Consider the following 14,311-nt stretch of genomic DNA (forward strand, 5'->3'; position numbering starts at 1 on the left):
GGCTAGTTGATATGTGGAGATAGAAGAAGAGACTACAGCTATTTTTTAGAAAGACACAGATCTTTTTTCAAAGATAGATATAATTTGGATTTCAAGAGACTTGGCTACTAAATTTTCTAAGGTAGAGATTTTACCAAAGACTTTCTCAGACCATAATCCTATGAGTCTGGCTTATAAAAGAAAGTCTAACTCTGTCAAATTGAGATTAAATGAAGTGTTGTTACAGAAAGATGAAATTATTAAGGTCTGTAATAAGAAATTAAAGTATTTTTAAAATAATTTTTTAAAAACTATTGATATGAGAATGGTTTGGGATGTAAGCAAACCCTTTATTAGGGATTACTTGTTACAATATAACTCTGAACTTAAGAAGAAGAGGCAAGAGAAAATACAAAATATTTTGGATAAGATTAAAAGAAAAGAAAAAGAATTAAGGAACTCTCCAAGGATTACAAATATCTCCCCAGAAATTAAGATTTTACAGCAACTGTTATCTAGGTCAACAATAAGAGAAATGGAAATAAAGTTGAACAATGCAAAGCAAAGGAATTTTGAATTCACAAATAAACCAGGGAAATGGTTGGCTTAAAACTGTGAAAAGAAAAAGAAAAGAGAATGATATTGAAACTACAAGAGAGAGACACTGTATTAATAGATAATGTGCCATACAAGTTTATGTTATAAATGTTTTGAGTATGAACTTTTACAACCTTTACAAAATATAATGAATTCTATTTTATAGGGTGGAAAAATACGAAAGTCTTGCAAAGAAGCTAATATAACGTTAATACCTTAAGAAGGACAAAATGTGACTTTAGCAAGGAAGTGGAGATCAGTATCATTGTTGAATGATGACTATAAGTTATTTACAATGATTTTAGCTGAAAGATTGAAAATAATTTTGTGAGAATTTATTCATGAGAATCAGTCTGGGTTTTTACCTAAAAGACAGTTGAAAGACAATACTAGAACTGTACTGGGTATGTTGGAATATTTGGAACAACATAATGAAAAACATGCTGCATTGATCTTTTTAGATGGAGAGAAGGGTTTTGACAATTTGAACTGGACTTTCTTGTTTAAGATTTTGAAAGATATGAATTTTGGAGCGAATTTTATAAAATGAGTGAAATCAATTTGTAATTCACAGGCAGCACAACTAATTGTTAATGGAGATTGAACCAAACCATGTGAGATATAACAAGGAACTAGATAGGTTGCCCACTGTCTCCTCTTTTGTTTATTTTAGAATTGAGGTATAAGACAAGATGAGATATAAGACAAGACAAGTAGGCATAAAGGTTAAAAAAGAGCCATATAAATTAAGAGCTCTTGCAGATGACTTGGTTTTAGTTTTGGCAAACCCCTTAAAGGAAATTGAATTTTTAATGAGTAAATTAAAAGAATTTGGGGCCTTAGCAGGTTTCAGGTTTAATAAACAGAAGACAAAGATGCTAACAAAAACATGAAGATACAAGTTCAAACAGAATTGATGAATAAAATAGGTTTTAAGATTGAGAAAAAGATAAAATATTTGGGTATATCTATGAGAAATATGAATTGCATTTCAAAATAACTATGTTAAGACATGGAACGAAGTTTAAAAAGATATGTTAGATGGGACAAATTACAATTGTCATTGTTGGGTAGAATCGCTATGATTGAGATGAATGTTTTACCTAGACTGTTATTTTTATTTTAGACAATACCTGTTTTGACAACTAGTCGACAATCTTGACTTTTTTGAAGAATAAAGATGGTTTAAAAAAACAACAACATATGGTTCAGAACGGATTAACCTTATTTACATTGAACCTTATGGGAAAATTTGATTATTCGGCTGGTGACCAAAATCGGTTGGCGAACACGTTCGTAGGGGTCAGAATGGATTAACCTTATTTACATTGAACCTTATGGGGAATTTGATTCAGTTCGCAATCAATTTGGCTCACGACCAGAATCGTGGAACGAATTAAGTTTGTGAACCGAGGTACCACTGTACATCATTATGTATCTATTGGACCTGAAACCAAGCCATGATTCCTCAAAAACATGTGCAGAAAGTGCAGAAATAGAAACTTGGCCCCCAACACATACACAAAGGATGAGAATAATCTTGTGCAGGTAGAAATAATGTAAACTGGAGTGAGGGCTATTGCTTGTTTTAATCCAATGCTTCACTCTGGGTTGGGTTCCTCCCTTGAAGGTACACCCTTAATTGGGACAAGCTTATTTGTACAACCCCCAATACTCTTGTCAAGTCATAAGATCCCATAACATCATTGGCAAGAAAGTAGCACCCATATAGTGAAAATATTAAAAACAGAATTCAAGGGTGGCCTTTCCAAGTAGGTTGGACTCTGTGTGTGTGAGTGAGTGTTGTGAATGTGTGTGCCTTCAAGTCAATGTTGACTCTTGGTGACTGCCTGGAGTCATCCCTGCAGTTTTCTTGGCAAGATTTCAGAAGTGGTGTGCCATTGCCTTCTTCTTCCTAGAGCTGAGAGAGAATGACTGGCCCAAAGTCACCCAGCTGTCTTTGTGCCTAAGGTGGGATTAGAACTCACAATCTCCTGGTTTCTAGTCTGGTGACTTACCCATTACATCAAGCTGACCCTCAGGTTGGACTTAGGGTTGTTCAAAAGTATTCTTAGTTTCCCTACGGTTTTCATTCTTCGCTGTGTGTGTGTGTGTGTGTGTGTGAGAGAGAGAGAGAGAGAGAAAGAGAGAGACTGAGTTTGGTGAGTATAATTTGGTTTAATACAGGAATATGTATTCCTTTCATAAACCATACATTTTTGTATGTGGAGTTAAAAACAATAACAACAACAAATCAATTTTAAAATATTATTTTAAATGAAAAAAAAGGAAAGGAAAAGCAAAGCAAAATATCTTTGACATATCTATCTATTTTAATCTGAGGATAATGGATTCCCAATTGGTTTCCACTGCCTTGAATTCCAGAAGGAATAATGGTATGAACTCATGCCTTTTATATTATCTTGCTCCAAGAAAGGCTCCCACACATTTAGACAAGGGTGGCAAAGATGCCAAATGTTTCTCTGCTGCAACAGAATTACTTCCTACAAGGTAAAAGCATGTTTCATGTGGACTGGGGGTTAGAGGAAAGGAAGCATTTTGATGAACAAAGCAGTTGTCTAATACAGCTTGGTTCTTTTTTCACACTTTAGTGCAACATTCAATGGAATTAACTAATAAAATGTCTGAGAGACAGATGGAAAGGGTTTCTCAAAATACTCTTTCAATCAAACCTAATTTGAATTGCAACACTTCAGTTGGGTTATTTTGGCTGTTACATATAGATCATTATTGCACAGAACTTTGTTTAGAGGATCAGCAAGGCTAATTCTGCTGATTCTTAACATTCAGTATTTTTTGTTCTTTGAGTTACATGTTGGTACACTCTGTATAAGCAAGTGTTCAGAGTAAAAATAGAGGGCTGAACATGGAGTGCTTACTGAAGGGAAAAAGAATTCCCCCTTTTGGAACAAAGATGATGAATATATCACATCCATTTAAGATATTTTGCAAAATCTTTAAACATCATCTAAGGTTTGCTTTTTCCATTTTTTTTTCACAACAGGTACCTTTATTTAGCCAGACTTGGCTAAAATGATAATGATAATGATTCATCAGTCCTAGTTTTTTTGATCTCCCACCCTAGTTATTACTAGGGTAATAACCATTAGTTATTACTAGGGTGGGACATCAAAAAAACACAGGACCAAACAGGGAAAGGAAGGAAGAGAAGAGAAGAGAAGAGAAGAGAAGAGAAGAGAAGAGAAGAGAAGAGAAGAGAAGAGAAGAGAAGAGAAGAGAAGAGAAGAGAAGAGAGCCAGTTCTGCCAAATTAAAAAGAACTGGTAGTGCATCAAGTTAACATTTCAGGTTAGAATGTCCTGAAATGTCTGCACCCTGGACAAATAGGAATTTTCAGTAACCTCTATCAATCTTTGCCTTAAGACCAGTTTTTTCTTGACCTAACGTATTTGCATCTAATAAAGAGGGGTTTAATTCAAACATTATTTTTCTATTCATATGCAATAAACGTTCATTTCTAAGCAGTAAATTGGAGGATGCCTCTCTTCATAAATGCACAGATGGATATGCAAAATGACATTAAGAACAAGTACCTTTTAGAATATTTGAATTAAAATGTCATGAAAACAGCTAAACGCATCATGAAAATGAAAAAGCAACACATAAATTTGCCCTTTGATGAAAGAAATGAAAAGTAGGAAACTCAACATAATACATTCTCATGTAGATTTCAACTTTAATTGAAGTTTTATCCATTTTCTCTGACAGATCCTGTGGTTCTTAAATCATCTGGGCTAGAAAATCAGACTGTAATAACAGAGTTTATCCTGGTGGGACTCTCCAATGATCCACATGTAGAGGATTTTCTTCTTCTTTCATTTATGATAATCTTTTTAGTCACCATCCTGGGAAACATAACCGTTATATTGGTGATCAAGTCTGATGTCCACCTTCAGACCCCCATGTTCTTCCTTCTCAACCATTTAGCTTTTGTTGACATCTGCTATTCCTCAGTCACTGTTCCCAAGATGCTGGCAAACTTTGCAACAAAGCAAAAAACTATTTCCTGGGAAGGATGCATTGCACAGATCTTCTTCACTTTCCAAACAGCTGGTACAGAAGTGTTAATCCTCTCAGCAATGGGTTATGACCGGTATGTGGCTATATGTGACCCCCTGCATTACAGCAGGTACTTGACAAAAGAGATATGCAGTAAAATGGTGGGTGGCGCCTGGCTCCTGGGATTCTTTAATGCTATGATGAATACACTGCCTTTGCTAAATCTCCATTTTTGCAGTAACAATATCCTCAGACACTATGCTTGTGAGCTTCCTTCAATCTTGGCTTTATCTTGTGCAAGTACCTTCACTAATTACATCACTCTTTCTATATCTGTATTGGTATTTGGTGTTAGCTCATCTCTTATCACCCTTGTCTCTTATATTTACATCATTTTAACCATCCTGAAAATCAAATCAGCAGAAGGCAGGCAGAAAGCTTTCTCTACGTGCAGCTCCCATCTCATTGTGGTGGGCCTATTTTACATTACAGCTTTTGCTCGGTATGTGAAGCCCAGTTCAGAATCCCTCATGGATCTAGACAAAGTGATCTCTATTCAGTATAGCATTTTAACTCCAATGTTAAACCCGATCATATATAGCCTGAAAAACAAGGAGATCAGATCTGTTCTACTGAAAAGGTTTGGAAAATGTAGTCCCATTCCTTACTCTTGGAACAATATCCAGAGCTCTTAGTATTTGAATAGAACCAGCATTGGGTAATGGAAAAACAGATGACTAATATAGGAGGGCTCAGGCATGGTCTCCCTATCTCCTAATGCTTCCAATGCTGTGCTGCTAAATTTATGTAGAATAATCCAACTGAAACAAGGTAGACATGTTCTAACTGAACAGTTTTATATATGATCCATCTTATTAAGCAATTTAAAAAATGTTATGAAAGCATACAGACCCATTTAAATATCTTTTTTTAAACAAATGCATTCCCTCTCATATATCTCTAAATATATTTTATCTTATATCATATATTTTAAATATGTTTTTCAAAAATATTTATTTCTAAACAGGTATTTATATATTTATGTGAGAATGGAGCTGCATGTTTAAAAGAAATGAGAAATCCAATATATTCTGCACTATTCTATGACATGCACTTTTAACTGGAATATTAAGATCCATCATTCCATATCAAAACTTAGAAGTAATGCAAGAGATTTTGCATAGCCGTATATTTTATAGGTATTAAAGCTACGATGGAAGAGACAGATCTGAACATTTCAGTTGAATGATTCAGTCCTAAATAAAATACTATACATATATATTCATCATGTAGCAGTTTTCAGTTTCTTCTGTTGTCCGGGTAGAATTTCTAGTCATAACCCATCTAATTTGGTTTAGAGAGATCAACCTGCGCACAGAAGGTTTAACTGGTTTTGTGGATCATTTTAAAGAATATGCTATTAACATTCAAAAGGCATATTGTTTGTCATGTGATGATTAAATCTGATCCAGTGAACAACTTTTCTTTTTTTTTGTTATTTATTGAGTGTTGTTTTGCTTCCCAGAATTGTAACATGAAAGAATCTGTCTTGGAGGGTGAAGCATGCTTAGAGATTAGGAGTGATATCCAGACTTAGAATCTTTGAGAAATTGGGAGATCGTTAAGAAATCTTTATCATGCACTTGGTTGTACAAAAAAATATGAAAGCAGCACAGACAACCTCCTCTCTCCTTTACATTGATCTTCAGCTGGTGATAAAGTCCTAACAAGGGACAAGGGTGGAAGGGCAAGGAAGGTGCAGAGGTTCGAAAGTTCAAAGCTTACATTGCTGGAATTTTATGAGCTGGGTGATGGTTCCTTACTTTGTTCATTGACAACTAAATTGTGGGAGTCTTGCTCATCTGATTTAGTATATTTCAACTGACAAAGTCATTTAAAGATTTTAGCATTCAGTTTTGTTATTTTTAGGATTTTAAAAAGATGTTAGAATTTTATAAAGGATGTATGAGTATTCTTCTGTGCCATTTATTTATTTATTTATTTATTTATTTATTTATTTATTTATTTATATTTCAAATTTAGATACCGCCCATCTCACGAAAAAACGACTCTGGGCCATCTAGTATAACTAGAGTGGATCATATGTACATTCTCCGATAGTCAAATCCAAGTCAGACTTTTCACACATCTCTTTCTTTTAGTTCCATTATTAAAGATATGTAAAGAAGAAGTGGTATGAAATATTCTTACTCTATTGCTGTCTTAGGTGCCCCTAATATCATTATATTTTAAATGTTGTCATAAATGCATTTTGTATACATCATTTCAGTTATCACTGCATTGTCAAGAATGAAAAGCTACAAGATACAATGTATTGGTAGCACTACTGATTACAACTTTATTAACTGATTTGTCTGATTCAACAAATGAATAAAACCTAGTTAATCTGTCTAATGCTTATCTGCTGCAGTTGCTCACTCTGTGTAGTCAGCTCTGCCTGGCTTCAAATATCAAACTGTGACAGAATTGACCCTTTTAATGAAATCACATCATACTTTTTCATATCATGAAATCATAACTTTAATACAGGGCGTATTAAGTATTTTGATTTTGCTTTGTTTTTGCTTTCCCAGCCACAAACAATTCCATATAAGAAGATGTAATCAAAATACATCAGGAATCTTTCAAGTAAAAATGATTTTACACAGTAAATTATACTTGAAAAATTAATATTTATATTAGCATTATTTTGTTCAGCTTTGTACAAATATATTTCCTGGCCTCAGAAATTTAATGATAAAAAATCATAATAAATGTGGAATAATGACAGCAAGAGACAGACAAAGGAACAGATTTTTTCTTCTTATCTACTGGTCCCCAGTTTTCAGGGCACTTGAATAAATTTCAGATTTTATGAGGATATTATAAGTGCTTCCACAAAGTCTTTGACAGTCATATAGGGATTGTCCAATCATATAACTTGGCATTTTCTTTTTTTCTGAGTAGGTGAGCAAATAAAACACTACACAACTAGCTAGTATTTTCATTTGCAGCATGTCAGATGCACAATTAATTTAAAAGCTATAAAAGTTATAAAACGAAATGATGTAGGCATACTGCTTTAGAAGAAGGCCTCTTAAAAACAGAGAAAAGAACCAAAGTGTAAGATATATGTTAAGCCTAATTTGTTAAATGCCAGTAAGAACAGAAGCAGTTCCCTGCTGGATTGGACCCCCATCCTATCTAGTCCAGCAGTCTGATCTCACAATGGCCAGTGAACTGCAGAAGAAAGCTTGCTGGTCTCTCTGCAGATAGCCATCCATGAATTGGTCCAAACCTTTTTTAGAAGCCACATGCACCACATCTTGTGGTAGTGAATTTCAAAGCTGAATTACGTGTTGAGTAAAAAAAGGAAGTCATGAAGAAATGAATGGGCTACAACTCCCTGATTTTTTGTAAGGAATTAAACTGTGTGGTAGTAAGCCTATTTATCTATGCATCGGGGTTGAACTGATAAATAAATCAATAGATTATGAAAATATTCAAATATTCAAAATGTTCTTGTTTGGCTATAGATAGATATATTAGATTGATGTCAGATTAATTTAGTTTAATATATAGTGAGCTAATGGATTGTAAGGTTTAGTTTAATAAACCAGATACCTCCACTGTCCAAAAGCATATTTATCACTATACAGTAAAAGATCATTTTAAAAAAATGGAAGAATTTTTTAAGAAACCATCATCTCCATGTACAGATGAATTTGGACAGGGTAAAATTAAACTAACTTAGAATATGTACATATTATGTCATCATATTTGGTTGGGAAAGAAGGGTTCTCATTTGACTTTAACTACACAAAAGATTTGTTTCTTTTCCTATTTAAGCCTAAATGCTTTCCCTCCACAGATTTGATTGTAGAGCGACTGGGAAATCACTGAAGCCTCCAGTATAAGGAGAGGAGCCTCCAACATTTTCAGTCAAACTTATATAATTCTTTAGATTTTTTTTTAAAAAATACTTTGTTGCTCTTTTTAACCAATTTCCAAATAATAATCATAATAATCATAATCATAATAATAATAATTCCTCTTCCTCTTCCTCTTCCTCTTCCTCTTCCTCTTCCTCTTCCTCTTCCTCTTCCTCTTCCTCTTCCTCTTCCTCTTCCTCTTCCTCTCCTCCTCCCCCTCCTCCTCCTCCTTCTCCCAGAGTTTTAATTGGAGAAAGAAAGACTTGAATGCTACTCTGATGGTAGCATTCATCCTTCTAGAAAATCTAGGGAAAGCGGGATACCCATATTTGCCTTTATCAGAACTGGATACAAATGTCATAAATATGCTTAGAAAGATATAGAAAATTGTAGTTATAAACCTTTGAACCATGGATGAAAGATAGAATATAGGCAAAATAACATTCTTGGTCCTGAATAGTACTACTATTCTATCTACATGCCCTATTCTTCGCTCAGTCCTTCACATATTGACCCAACAGATTCTTGAAATCATGGGTGGTAAAAAGATTACTTTTTTCCCCTTTTGACTATATATATGAAATTATTCTTATAATGCCAGAAGTGTCTTAGCTCACCATAAGTAAGCACAGCTATCCCTCAAAGTAGAATTTTTTATACCAGTTTAGACCTCAGGGTCATAGTCATGCCAGACCCCACAAATAGGGGACTCCAACTTCTTCAAACTATGCATTCTTCAAAGAACAGACCCTTTCAAGCCAAAACCCTTAAGTCAGCCTATATGTTCTACATAAAATCTGCATTGGCTGCATCTCTCTTTTGCCAAAACTTCAAATGGAAGGGAACAAATGTTCTAACACAATGTCTGAATTGAAAGGCAATGCATTCTTCCTCTGGGTAAATCCTTCAACCTGTTTTTATTAATCAAATTCAGAAATATATACTAATGGACCATGGTGTTAGATAAAACTATTTCTAAATACTCGAAGAGACCCACTCACACAGTCTTAATTGGCCTTTTGGGATGAGTCTTTTTATTTCTTCTCCAAGTTTTTGTGGTTCAGCAGATGCTCTTAGAGTTTGTTCCACTGCTATAAATAAAGCTTCTTCATTCTATGCCTAATTTAAGTGAGAAGTGAAGCTTTCTGAAGCATATCAGGTATTTTTTCCCTTTTTTTAAAATATGTATTATGTGTGTCCATTCTTCAGGTAATCAAATGCATGCATTTATCATAATGGAATAGACACAGATATTTTTTTTGACCAAAACACTCTTTTCATGCTTGGTTTTAGTATATGTACATATTACTAGATGGTTTCCATATATATATATATATATATATATATATATATATATATATATGGAAAAAGGGGTGGCCTAGAAGCTTTAGTCTATATGTAATTTGTGTTATGTCTTTATTCTGCACAATTATGCTTTTTGCTCAAAATTGGAGAGATTTTGAGGGATTTCACTCAAATGAAATGCAAAATAGACTCAATATTGTTTCCAGAAATTCCTTGAAATACTACTTTCAGCTATATTATTCTGAGGGAAAAGCTGGGGAATAAATGACACTTCCAGCTTTTAAGGGGGGAAATTGTCACCTCCAAGAAGCTCATCAAAATTATCCTTTCAAGTTCATTCTCTAGGATAAAGATAAGCTAGGAGCTGAGTGATATATGTATAGGTCCTGCATCAAAACACTTTCTGGATTAATAACATGTAATATCAGGGTGCCCTTCTAAAGACTGGTCCACTAGGTCAGTGTCAGACTTGTCACACTCAGATATTAGACTTGCCACTCACAGCCAGCAGTAAATGAAAAGTCTCCAAATCCTTAACCATTAATTCAGCTGTCACTGAGACACAAAACTCAGTGGAAGAGCCAAGTCTTCGGGGCCTTTCCAATGCCAGCAGGTTCAGACGACAAAACAAGAATTCAGAAACTTCAGGTATCATTTCTATAGCATATAAGTTCTAAGTTGCTTCCTCCCAGCATTCAAATTAACAGATGGTAGTTCACTTGATGATCTTGAGAGACATGTAATGTTAATTAGCCTGGGAATTAACTGATTCCCACCTCACCAACTTAACTCTTTACAACCACTATGTGGAGATTTAGACCCATTGCAAATACCTAAGGTTTGTCTCATATACTCAAACCTTTCCAAGCAGAAGTGAGATATGCAAATGCCAAATTTAACTTGCTCATATCAATAGACTAAGATTTCTTATTCTTGTGATATAGTATTTTATAAAGGCATGTTTGTTTTTGCACATGAATTATGCACTAACACGTCACATCAAAATAAATTTGACATAGTCAAATTGATGTAGCAAGATTTTTGTTATTGGACAGGTTTCAGCAATACATGCTGGCCCTCACACACACTGAAAACACATACCACACAAATGCTGCACAATTTTACGTATGGAAAAAGATATGTAATGGAAAAGATAAACTAAAAATGAGAAGTTCTAGCAAACCATTCATGTTCACTGAATTCTTATTATTAGTGTTACTGTTATTTGGAGATATTTTTAATGGCACATTTTTAAAGAGTAACAATATCCTTGTTATACCCACAAGAGTAATAGGTCAAAAGTCTAGATATAATTTTGAACGTGGTATCATTAAATCATGGAAACGTTTAGCAAAATGCTGATGGCAAATCAGCGTATGTAGAAATGTTTTGGATTTCCAGACACAAAGATTTGTATTTTTAGCCTGTCTGAGGGTAGTCCATGTAAAGTTAGTAATGGGAAGTTTGTATTCATTGGTTTTAATGGGTCTTCCATAGGGATGAGCCATATATGTTTATCCTTATGTTGTAAAGTATAATTTTCATCAATCCTCATTATTAATCCAATGGGCTAGGACTAATGGGAAATTTTCAACAACTTCTGCAGAACAACACTTTGTCCATTCCCTATTATTTCAAACATAATAACAAATTATTTCAAAGCAGAGACTGAAGAAAAATATTCAGCTGAAAAGACTGAGGTGAGTAAAACCTGGGGCAGTGCAATTGACAAGGTAGCTGAATTTTTGAATGAGGAAAGTGTTCAATATACATTGTTAGGGACCCAACTTAATATGACCCTATTTTTTTAATGGTTATTTTCCCTCTAATGACTTCAGCATCTTCTATGGTCATTCAATCATTTTTGCAATCACATCAATGGATGTAAAGCAGAAAATACATTTCATTGCTTCAATGATGGCTATAAACTGCTGTAAGTCATGAATGGAGAAGTAGCCATTAATTTTAATAGGTATCATTATGATCTGTATTCCATCTAAGACACTGCATTTTTTAAATAATAATAATAATAATAATAATAATAATAATAATTATTATTATTATTATTATTATTATTATTATTATTATTATTATTATTATTATTTTGCTAGATACAGTTGAATCAAATGGACCCTGTAGAACACCACCTTCCCCCATAAATTTTCTACCTTGTAACACTGAAAAATTTGGTTCTGCCAATCTTCCTCATTGGTAAAATTTGGTGGTAGCCCACTCACTGTTTTACCTTGAGGACTACTAACTTCTATGACAGCAGCTCTTAGATGATTAAGGTTCAACTTCAATATGTCACCAATTATCATCAGCATCTGTGTGTTTAGTTTGCAATAGTCACTATTTTCCTCCATAATAAAAATCACAGTTTTGAACTGTGTTTCTGTTCATGTTCTCTTTTTTGAATGACTTACCAAAAGAACCATGAATCCAAAGTAATGCTATGTTTGCACATTTTAAGTAAGTAAGTAAATAAATAAATGGTTGGCTTTAATCAACATTACCAATGATTGAGACATCATCAATGGGATAACTTAACAATTTTTATGGAATACAATAAGGATTAAGAATGCCAAACTTTGGCTGAAGGTTACATGCTTATTAATCTTTAATCTTTTAATACGATATATTTTTCTTTTCCTTTTGAAAAAAGAAAGGCTTTTCAAAGCCCTTCTTTTTTATATGCTACTTGCATCTTCCTTTTTTCCCCCCACCTAAACACATTTATAATATGTTTTCGACACATTGTAGATGGTATTTTGCTGAAATGGAAATGGAAAATCTGAATTCTACAGTGACCTATTTCATTCTCTCTGGCTTTTCATGCAACATTCCAGTCCAGATCTTTCTTTTTCTTGTGTTTTCATTCATTTATGCCATAACATTAATGGGGAACATGATTATCATGGTGGTAATAAAGAACTACAGTCATCTTCAAAACCCCATGTACTTTTTCCTGAGTCATCTTTCTTTTCTGGATATTTGCTATTCCTCAGTCACAGTCCCTAAAGTTCTTCTGAATTTCTTTATTGGTCAAACCATTTCATATAACAACTGTATCACTCAGATGTTTTTCATCCTTCTGACAGGAGGCGCAGAAGTTTTTATTCTTACAGCAATGGCTTATGACCGATATATTGCCATACGTGACCCACTTCATTATGTAGAAACAATGAACATATTATTTTGTAAACAGTTAGTGGGAAGTGCATGGGCAACTGGATTATTCTATGCTATTGCAAATACAGTGCCTATCCTGAAGCTAGCATTCTGTGGTCCAAATATTATCAGACACTTCTCCTGTGAATTTCCATCTCTTCTTGCCTTGTCCTGCACAGAAACCATAACAAGTAAAATTATGTTCTATGTTACTGGTGGTATAGTTGGGTTGTTTACATTCTCACTTACTCTGGTATCCTATGTCAACATTTTCATCACAATCCTGAAGATGAATTCAGCAGAAGCTAGGAAGAAAACCTTCTCCACCTGCAGTTCTCATCTCATTGTGGTGGCTTTATTCTATGTGACTGGCTACTTTCGGTATCTGAGACCAAGTTCAATCTCTTCAGTGGTTATGGATGAACTTTTCTCTGTGCAATATAGCATTTCTACACCCATGTTAAACCCAATTATCTACAGTCTGAAGACTAAAGAAGTAAAGGAGGCCATTAAACACCTGCTGAATATTAAACAAATAAACCAATGAATATCAGTCTCTCTCAAGCCCTGGTTCCTTTATCTGAAACTGTTCAAATATTTCTGAATCAATTCATTTAAGTTTAGGTTACAAACAACTGAGCTTTCTTTTCAAAAGTATTTAAAAGCTTCCCTCCCTCCCTCCCTCCCTCCCTCCCTCCCTCCCTCCCTCCCTTCCTGTCCCTATATTATATTTTTTTGGATCATATCTAGAGATTTGCCGATAGACAAGGCCTATGAATCTGAAACTAACTCAGAAGTATATGCTTTGTAATTCACAGAGGTTAAGAGGGGGAGCAAGATTAGAAAAACAAATAGATGTACATGCAGTGCCAGACTCCAGAATGACTATATGTTCATTCAGTCTAGTGGAAACAGGGGATATCCTTAAACTGCATGAAAAGGTACTTTCCTTGGATTACAAGCAAGCCATATTGAGAATAAGGTAGTGAACTGAGGATTTAGACCACCCACAGGAATTCAAATCTTGAACAAAGAAAATCAGAGAGAGATTTATTCATTTCAGTGAGAAACCTGCCAGATATCCCTTCTTATTCCACTCTCAAAATACAGGATCTTTAACATATATTTTGCTTATTATGCTTAGGAGGGTTATTGATTGGTAATGAGACGGTCCCATCTTCTGCCTTTTGAGAATATTTGTTTATTTATTAAATTTATATGCTGCCCATCTCCCCCAGAGGGTGACTCTGGGCAGCTCACAATTAAAATGAAACCTCAAAAACAGTT

General features: G+C 34.3%; 2 protein-coding genes across 2 annotated transcripts; both read left to right on the forward strand.

Annotated features, from left to right (window-relative positions):
- Positions 1 to 3,044: 3,044 nt before the first annotated feature.
- Positions 3,045 to 5,311, forward strand: LOC107326606 (olfactory receptor 5BS1-like). Its single transcript, XM_015890952.3, has 2 exons — positions 3,045 to 3,087; positions 4,326 to 5,311. Exons 1-2 carry the CDS (start codon positions 3,045 to 3,047, stop codon positions 5,309 to 5,311), a joined length of 1,029 nt encoding a protein of 342 aa, XP_015746438.2.
- A 7,327-nt stretch (positions 5,312 to 12,638) lies between these two features.
- On the forward strand, positions 12,639 to 13,571 carry LOC103065220 (olfactory receptor 5BS1-like). Its single transcript, XM_007445346.3, has one exon. The coding sequence runs from the start codon at positions 12,639 to 12,641 to the stop codon at positions 13,569 to 13,571; it is 933 nt and encodes a 310-aa protein (XP_007445408.3).
- Positions 13,572 to 14,311: the final 740 nt, after the last annotated feature.

The sequence above is a fragment of the Python bivittatus genome, unplaced genomic scaffold (assembly GCF_059951505.1).
Source record: "Python bivittatus isolate LINGU-HERP-01145 unplaced genomic scaffold, Pbiv_v1 ctg000470_np1212, whole genome shotgun sequence".
Lineage (NCBI taxonomy): Eukaryota > Metazoa > Chordata > Lepidosauria > Squamata > Pythonidae > Python > Python bivittatus.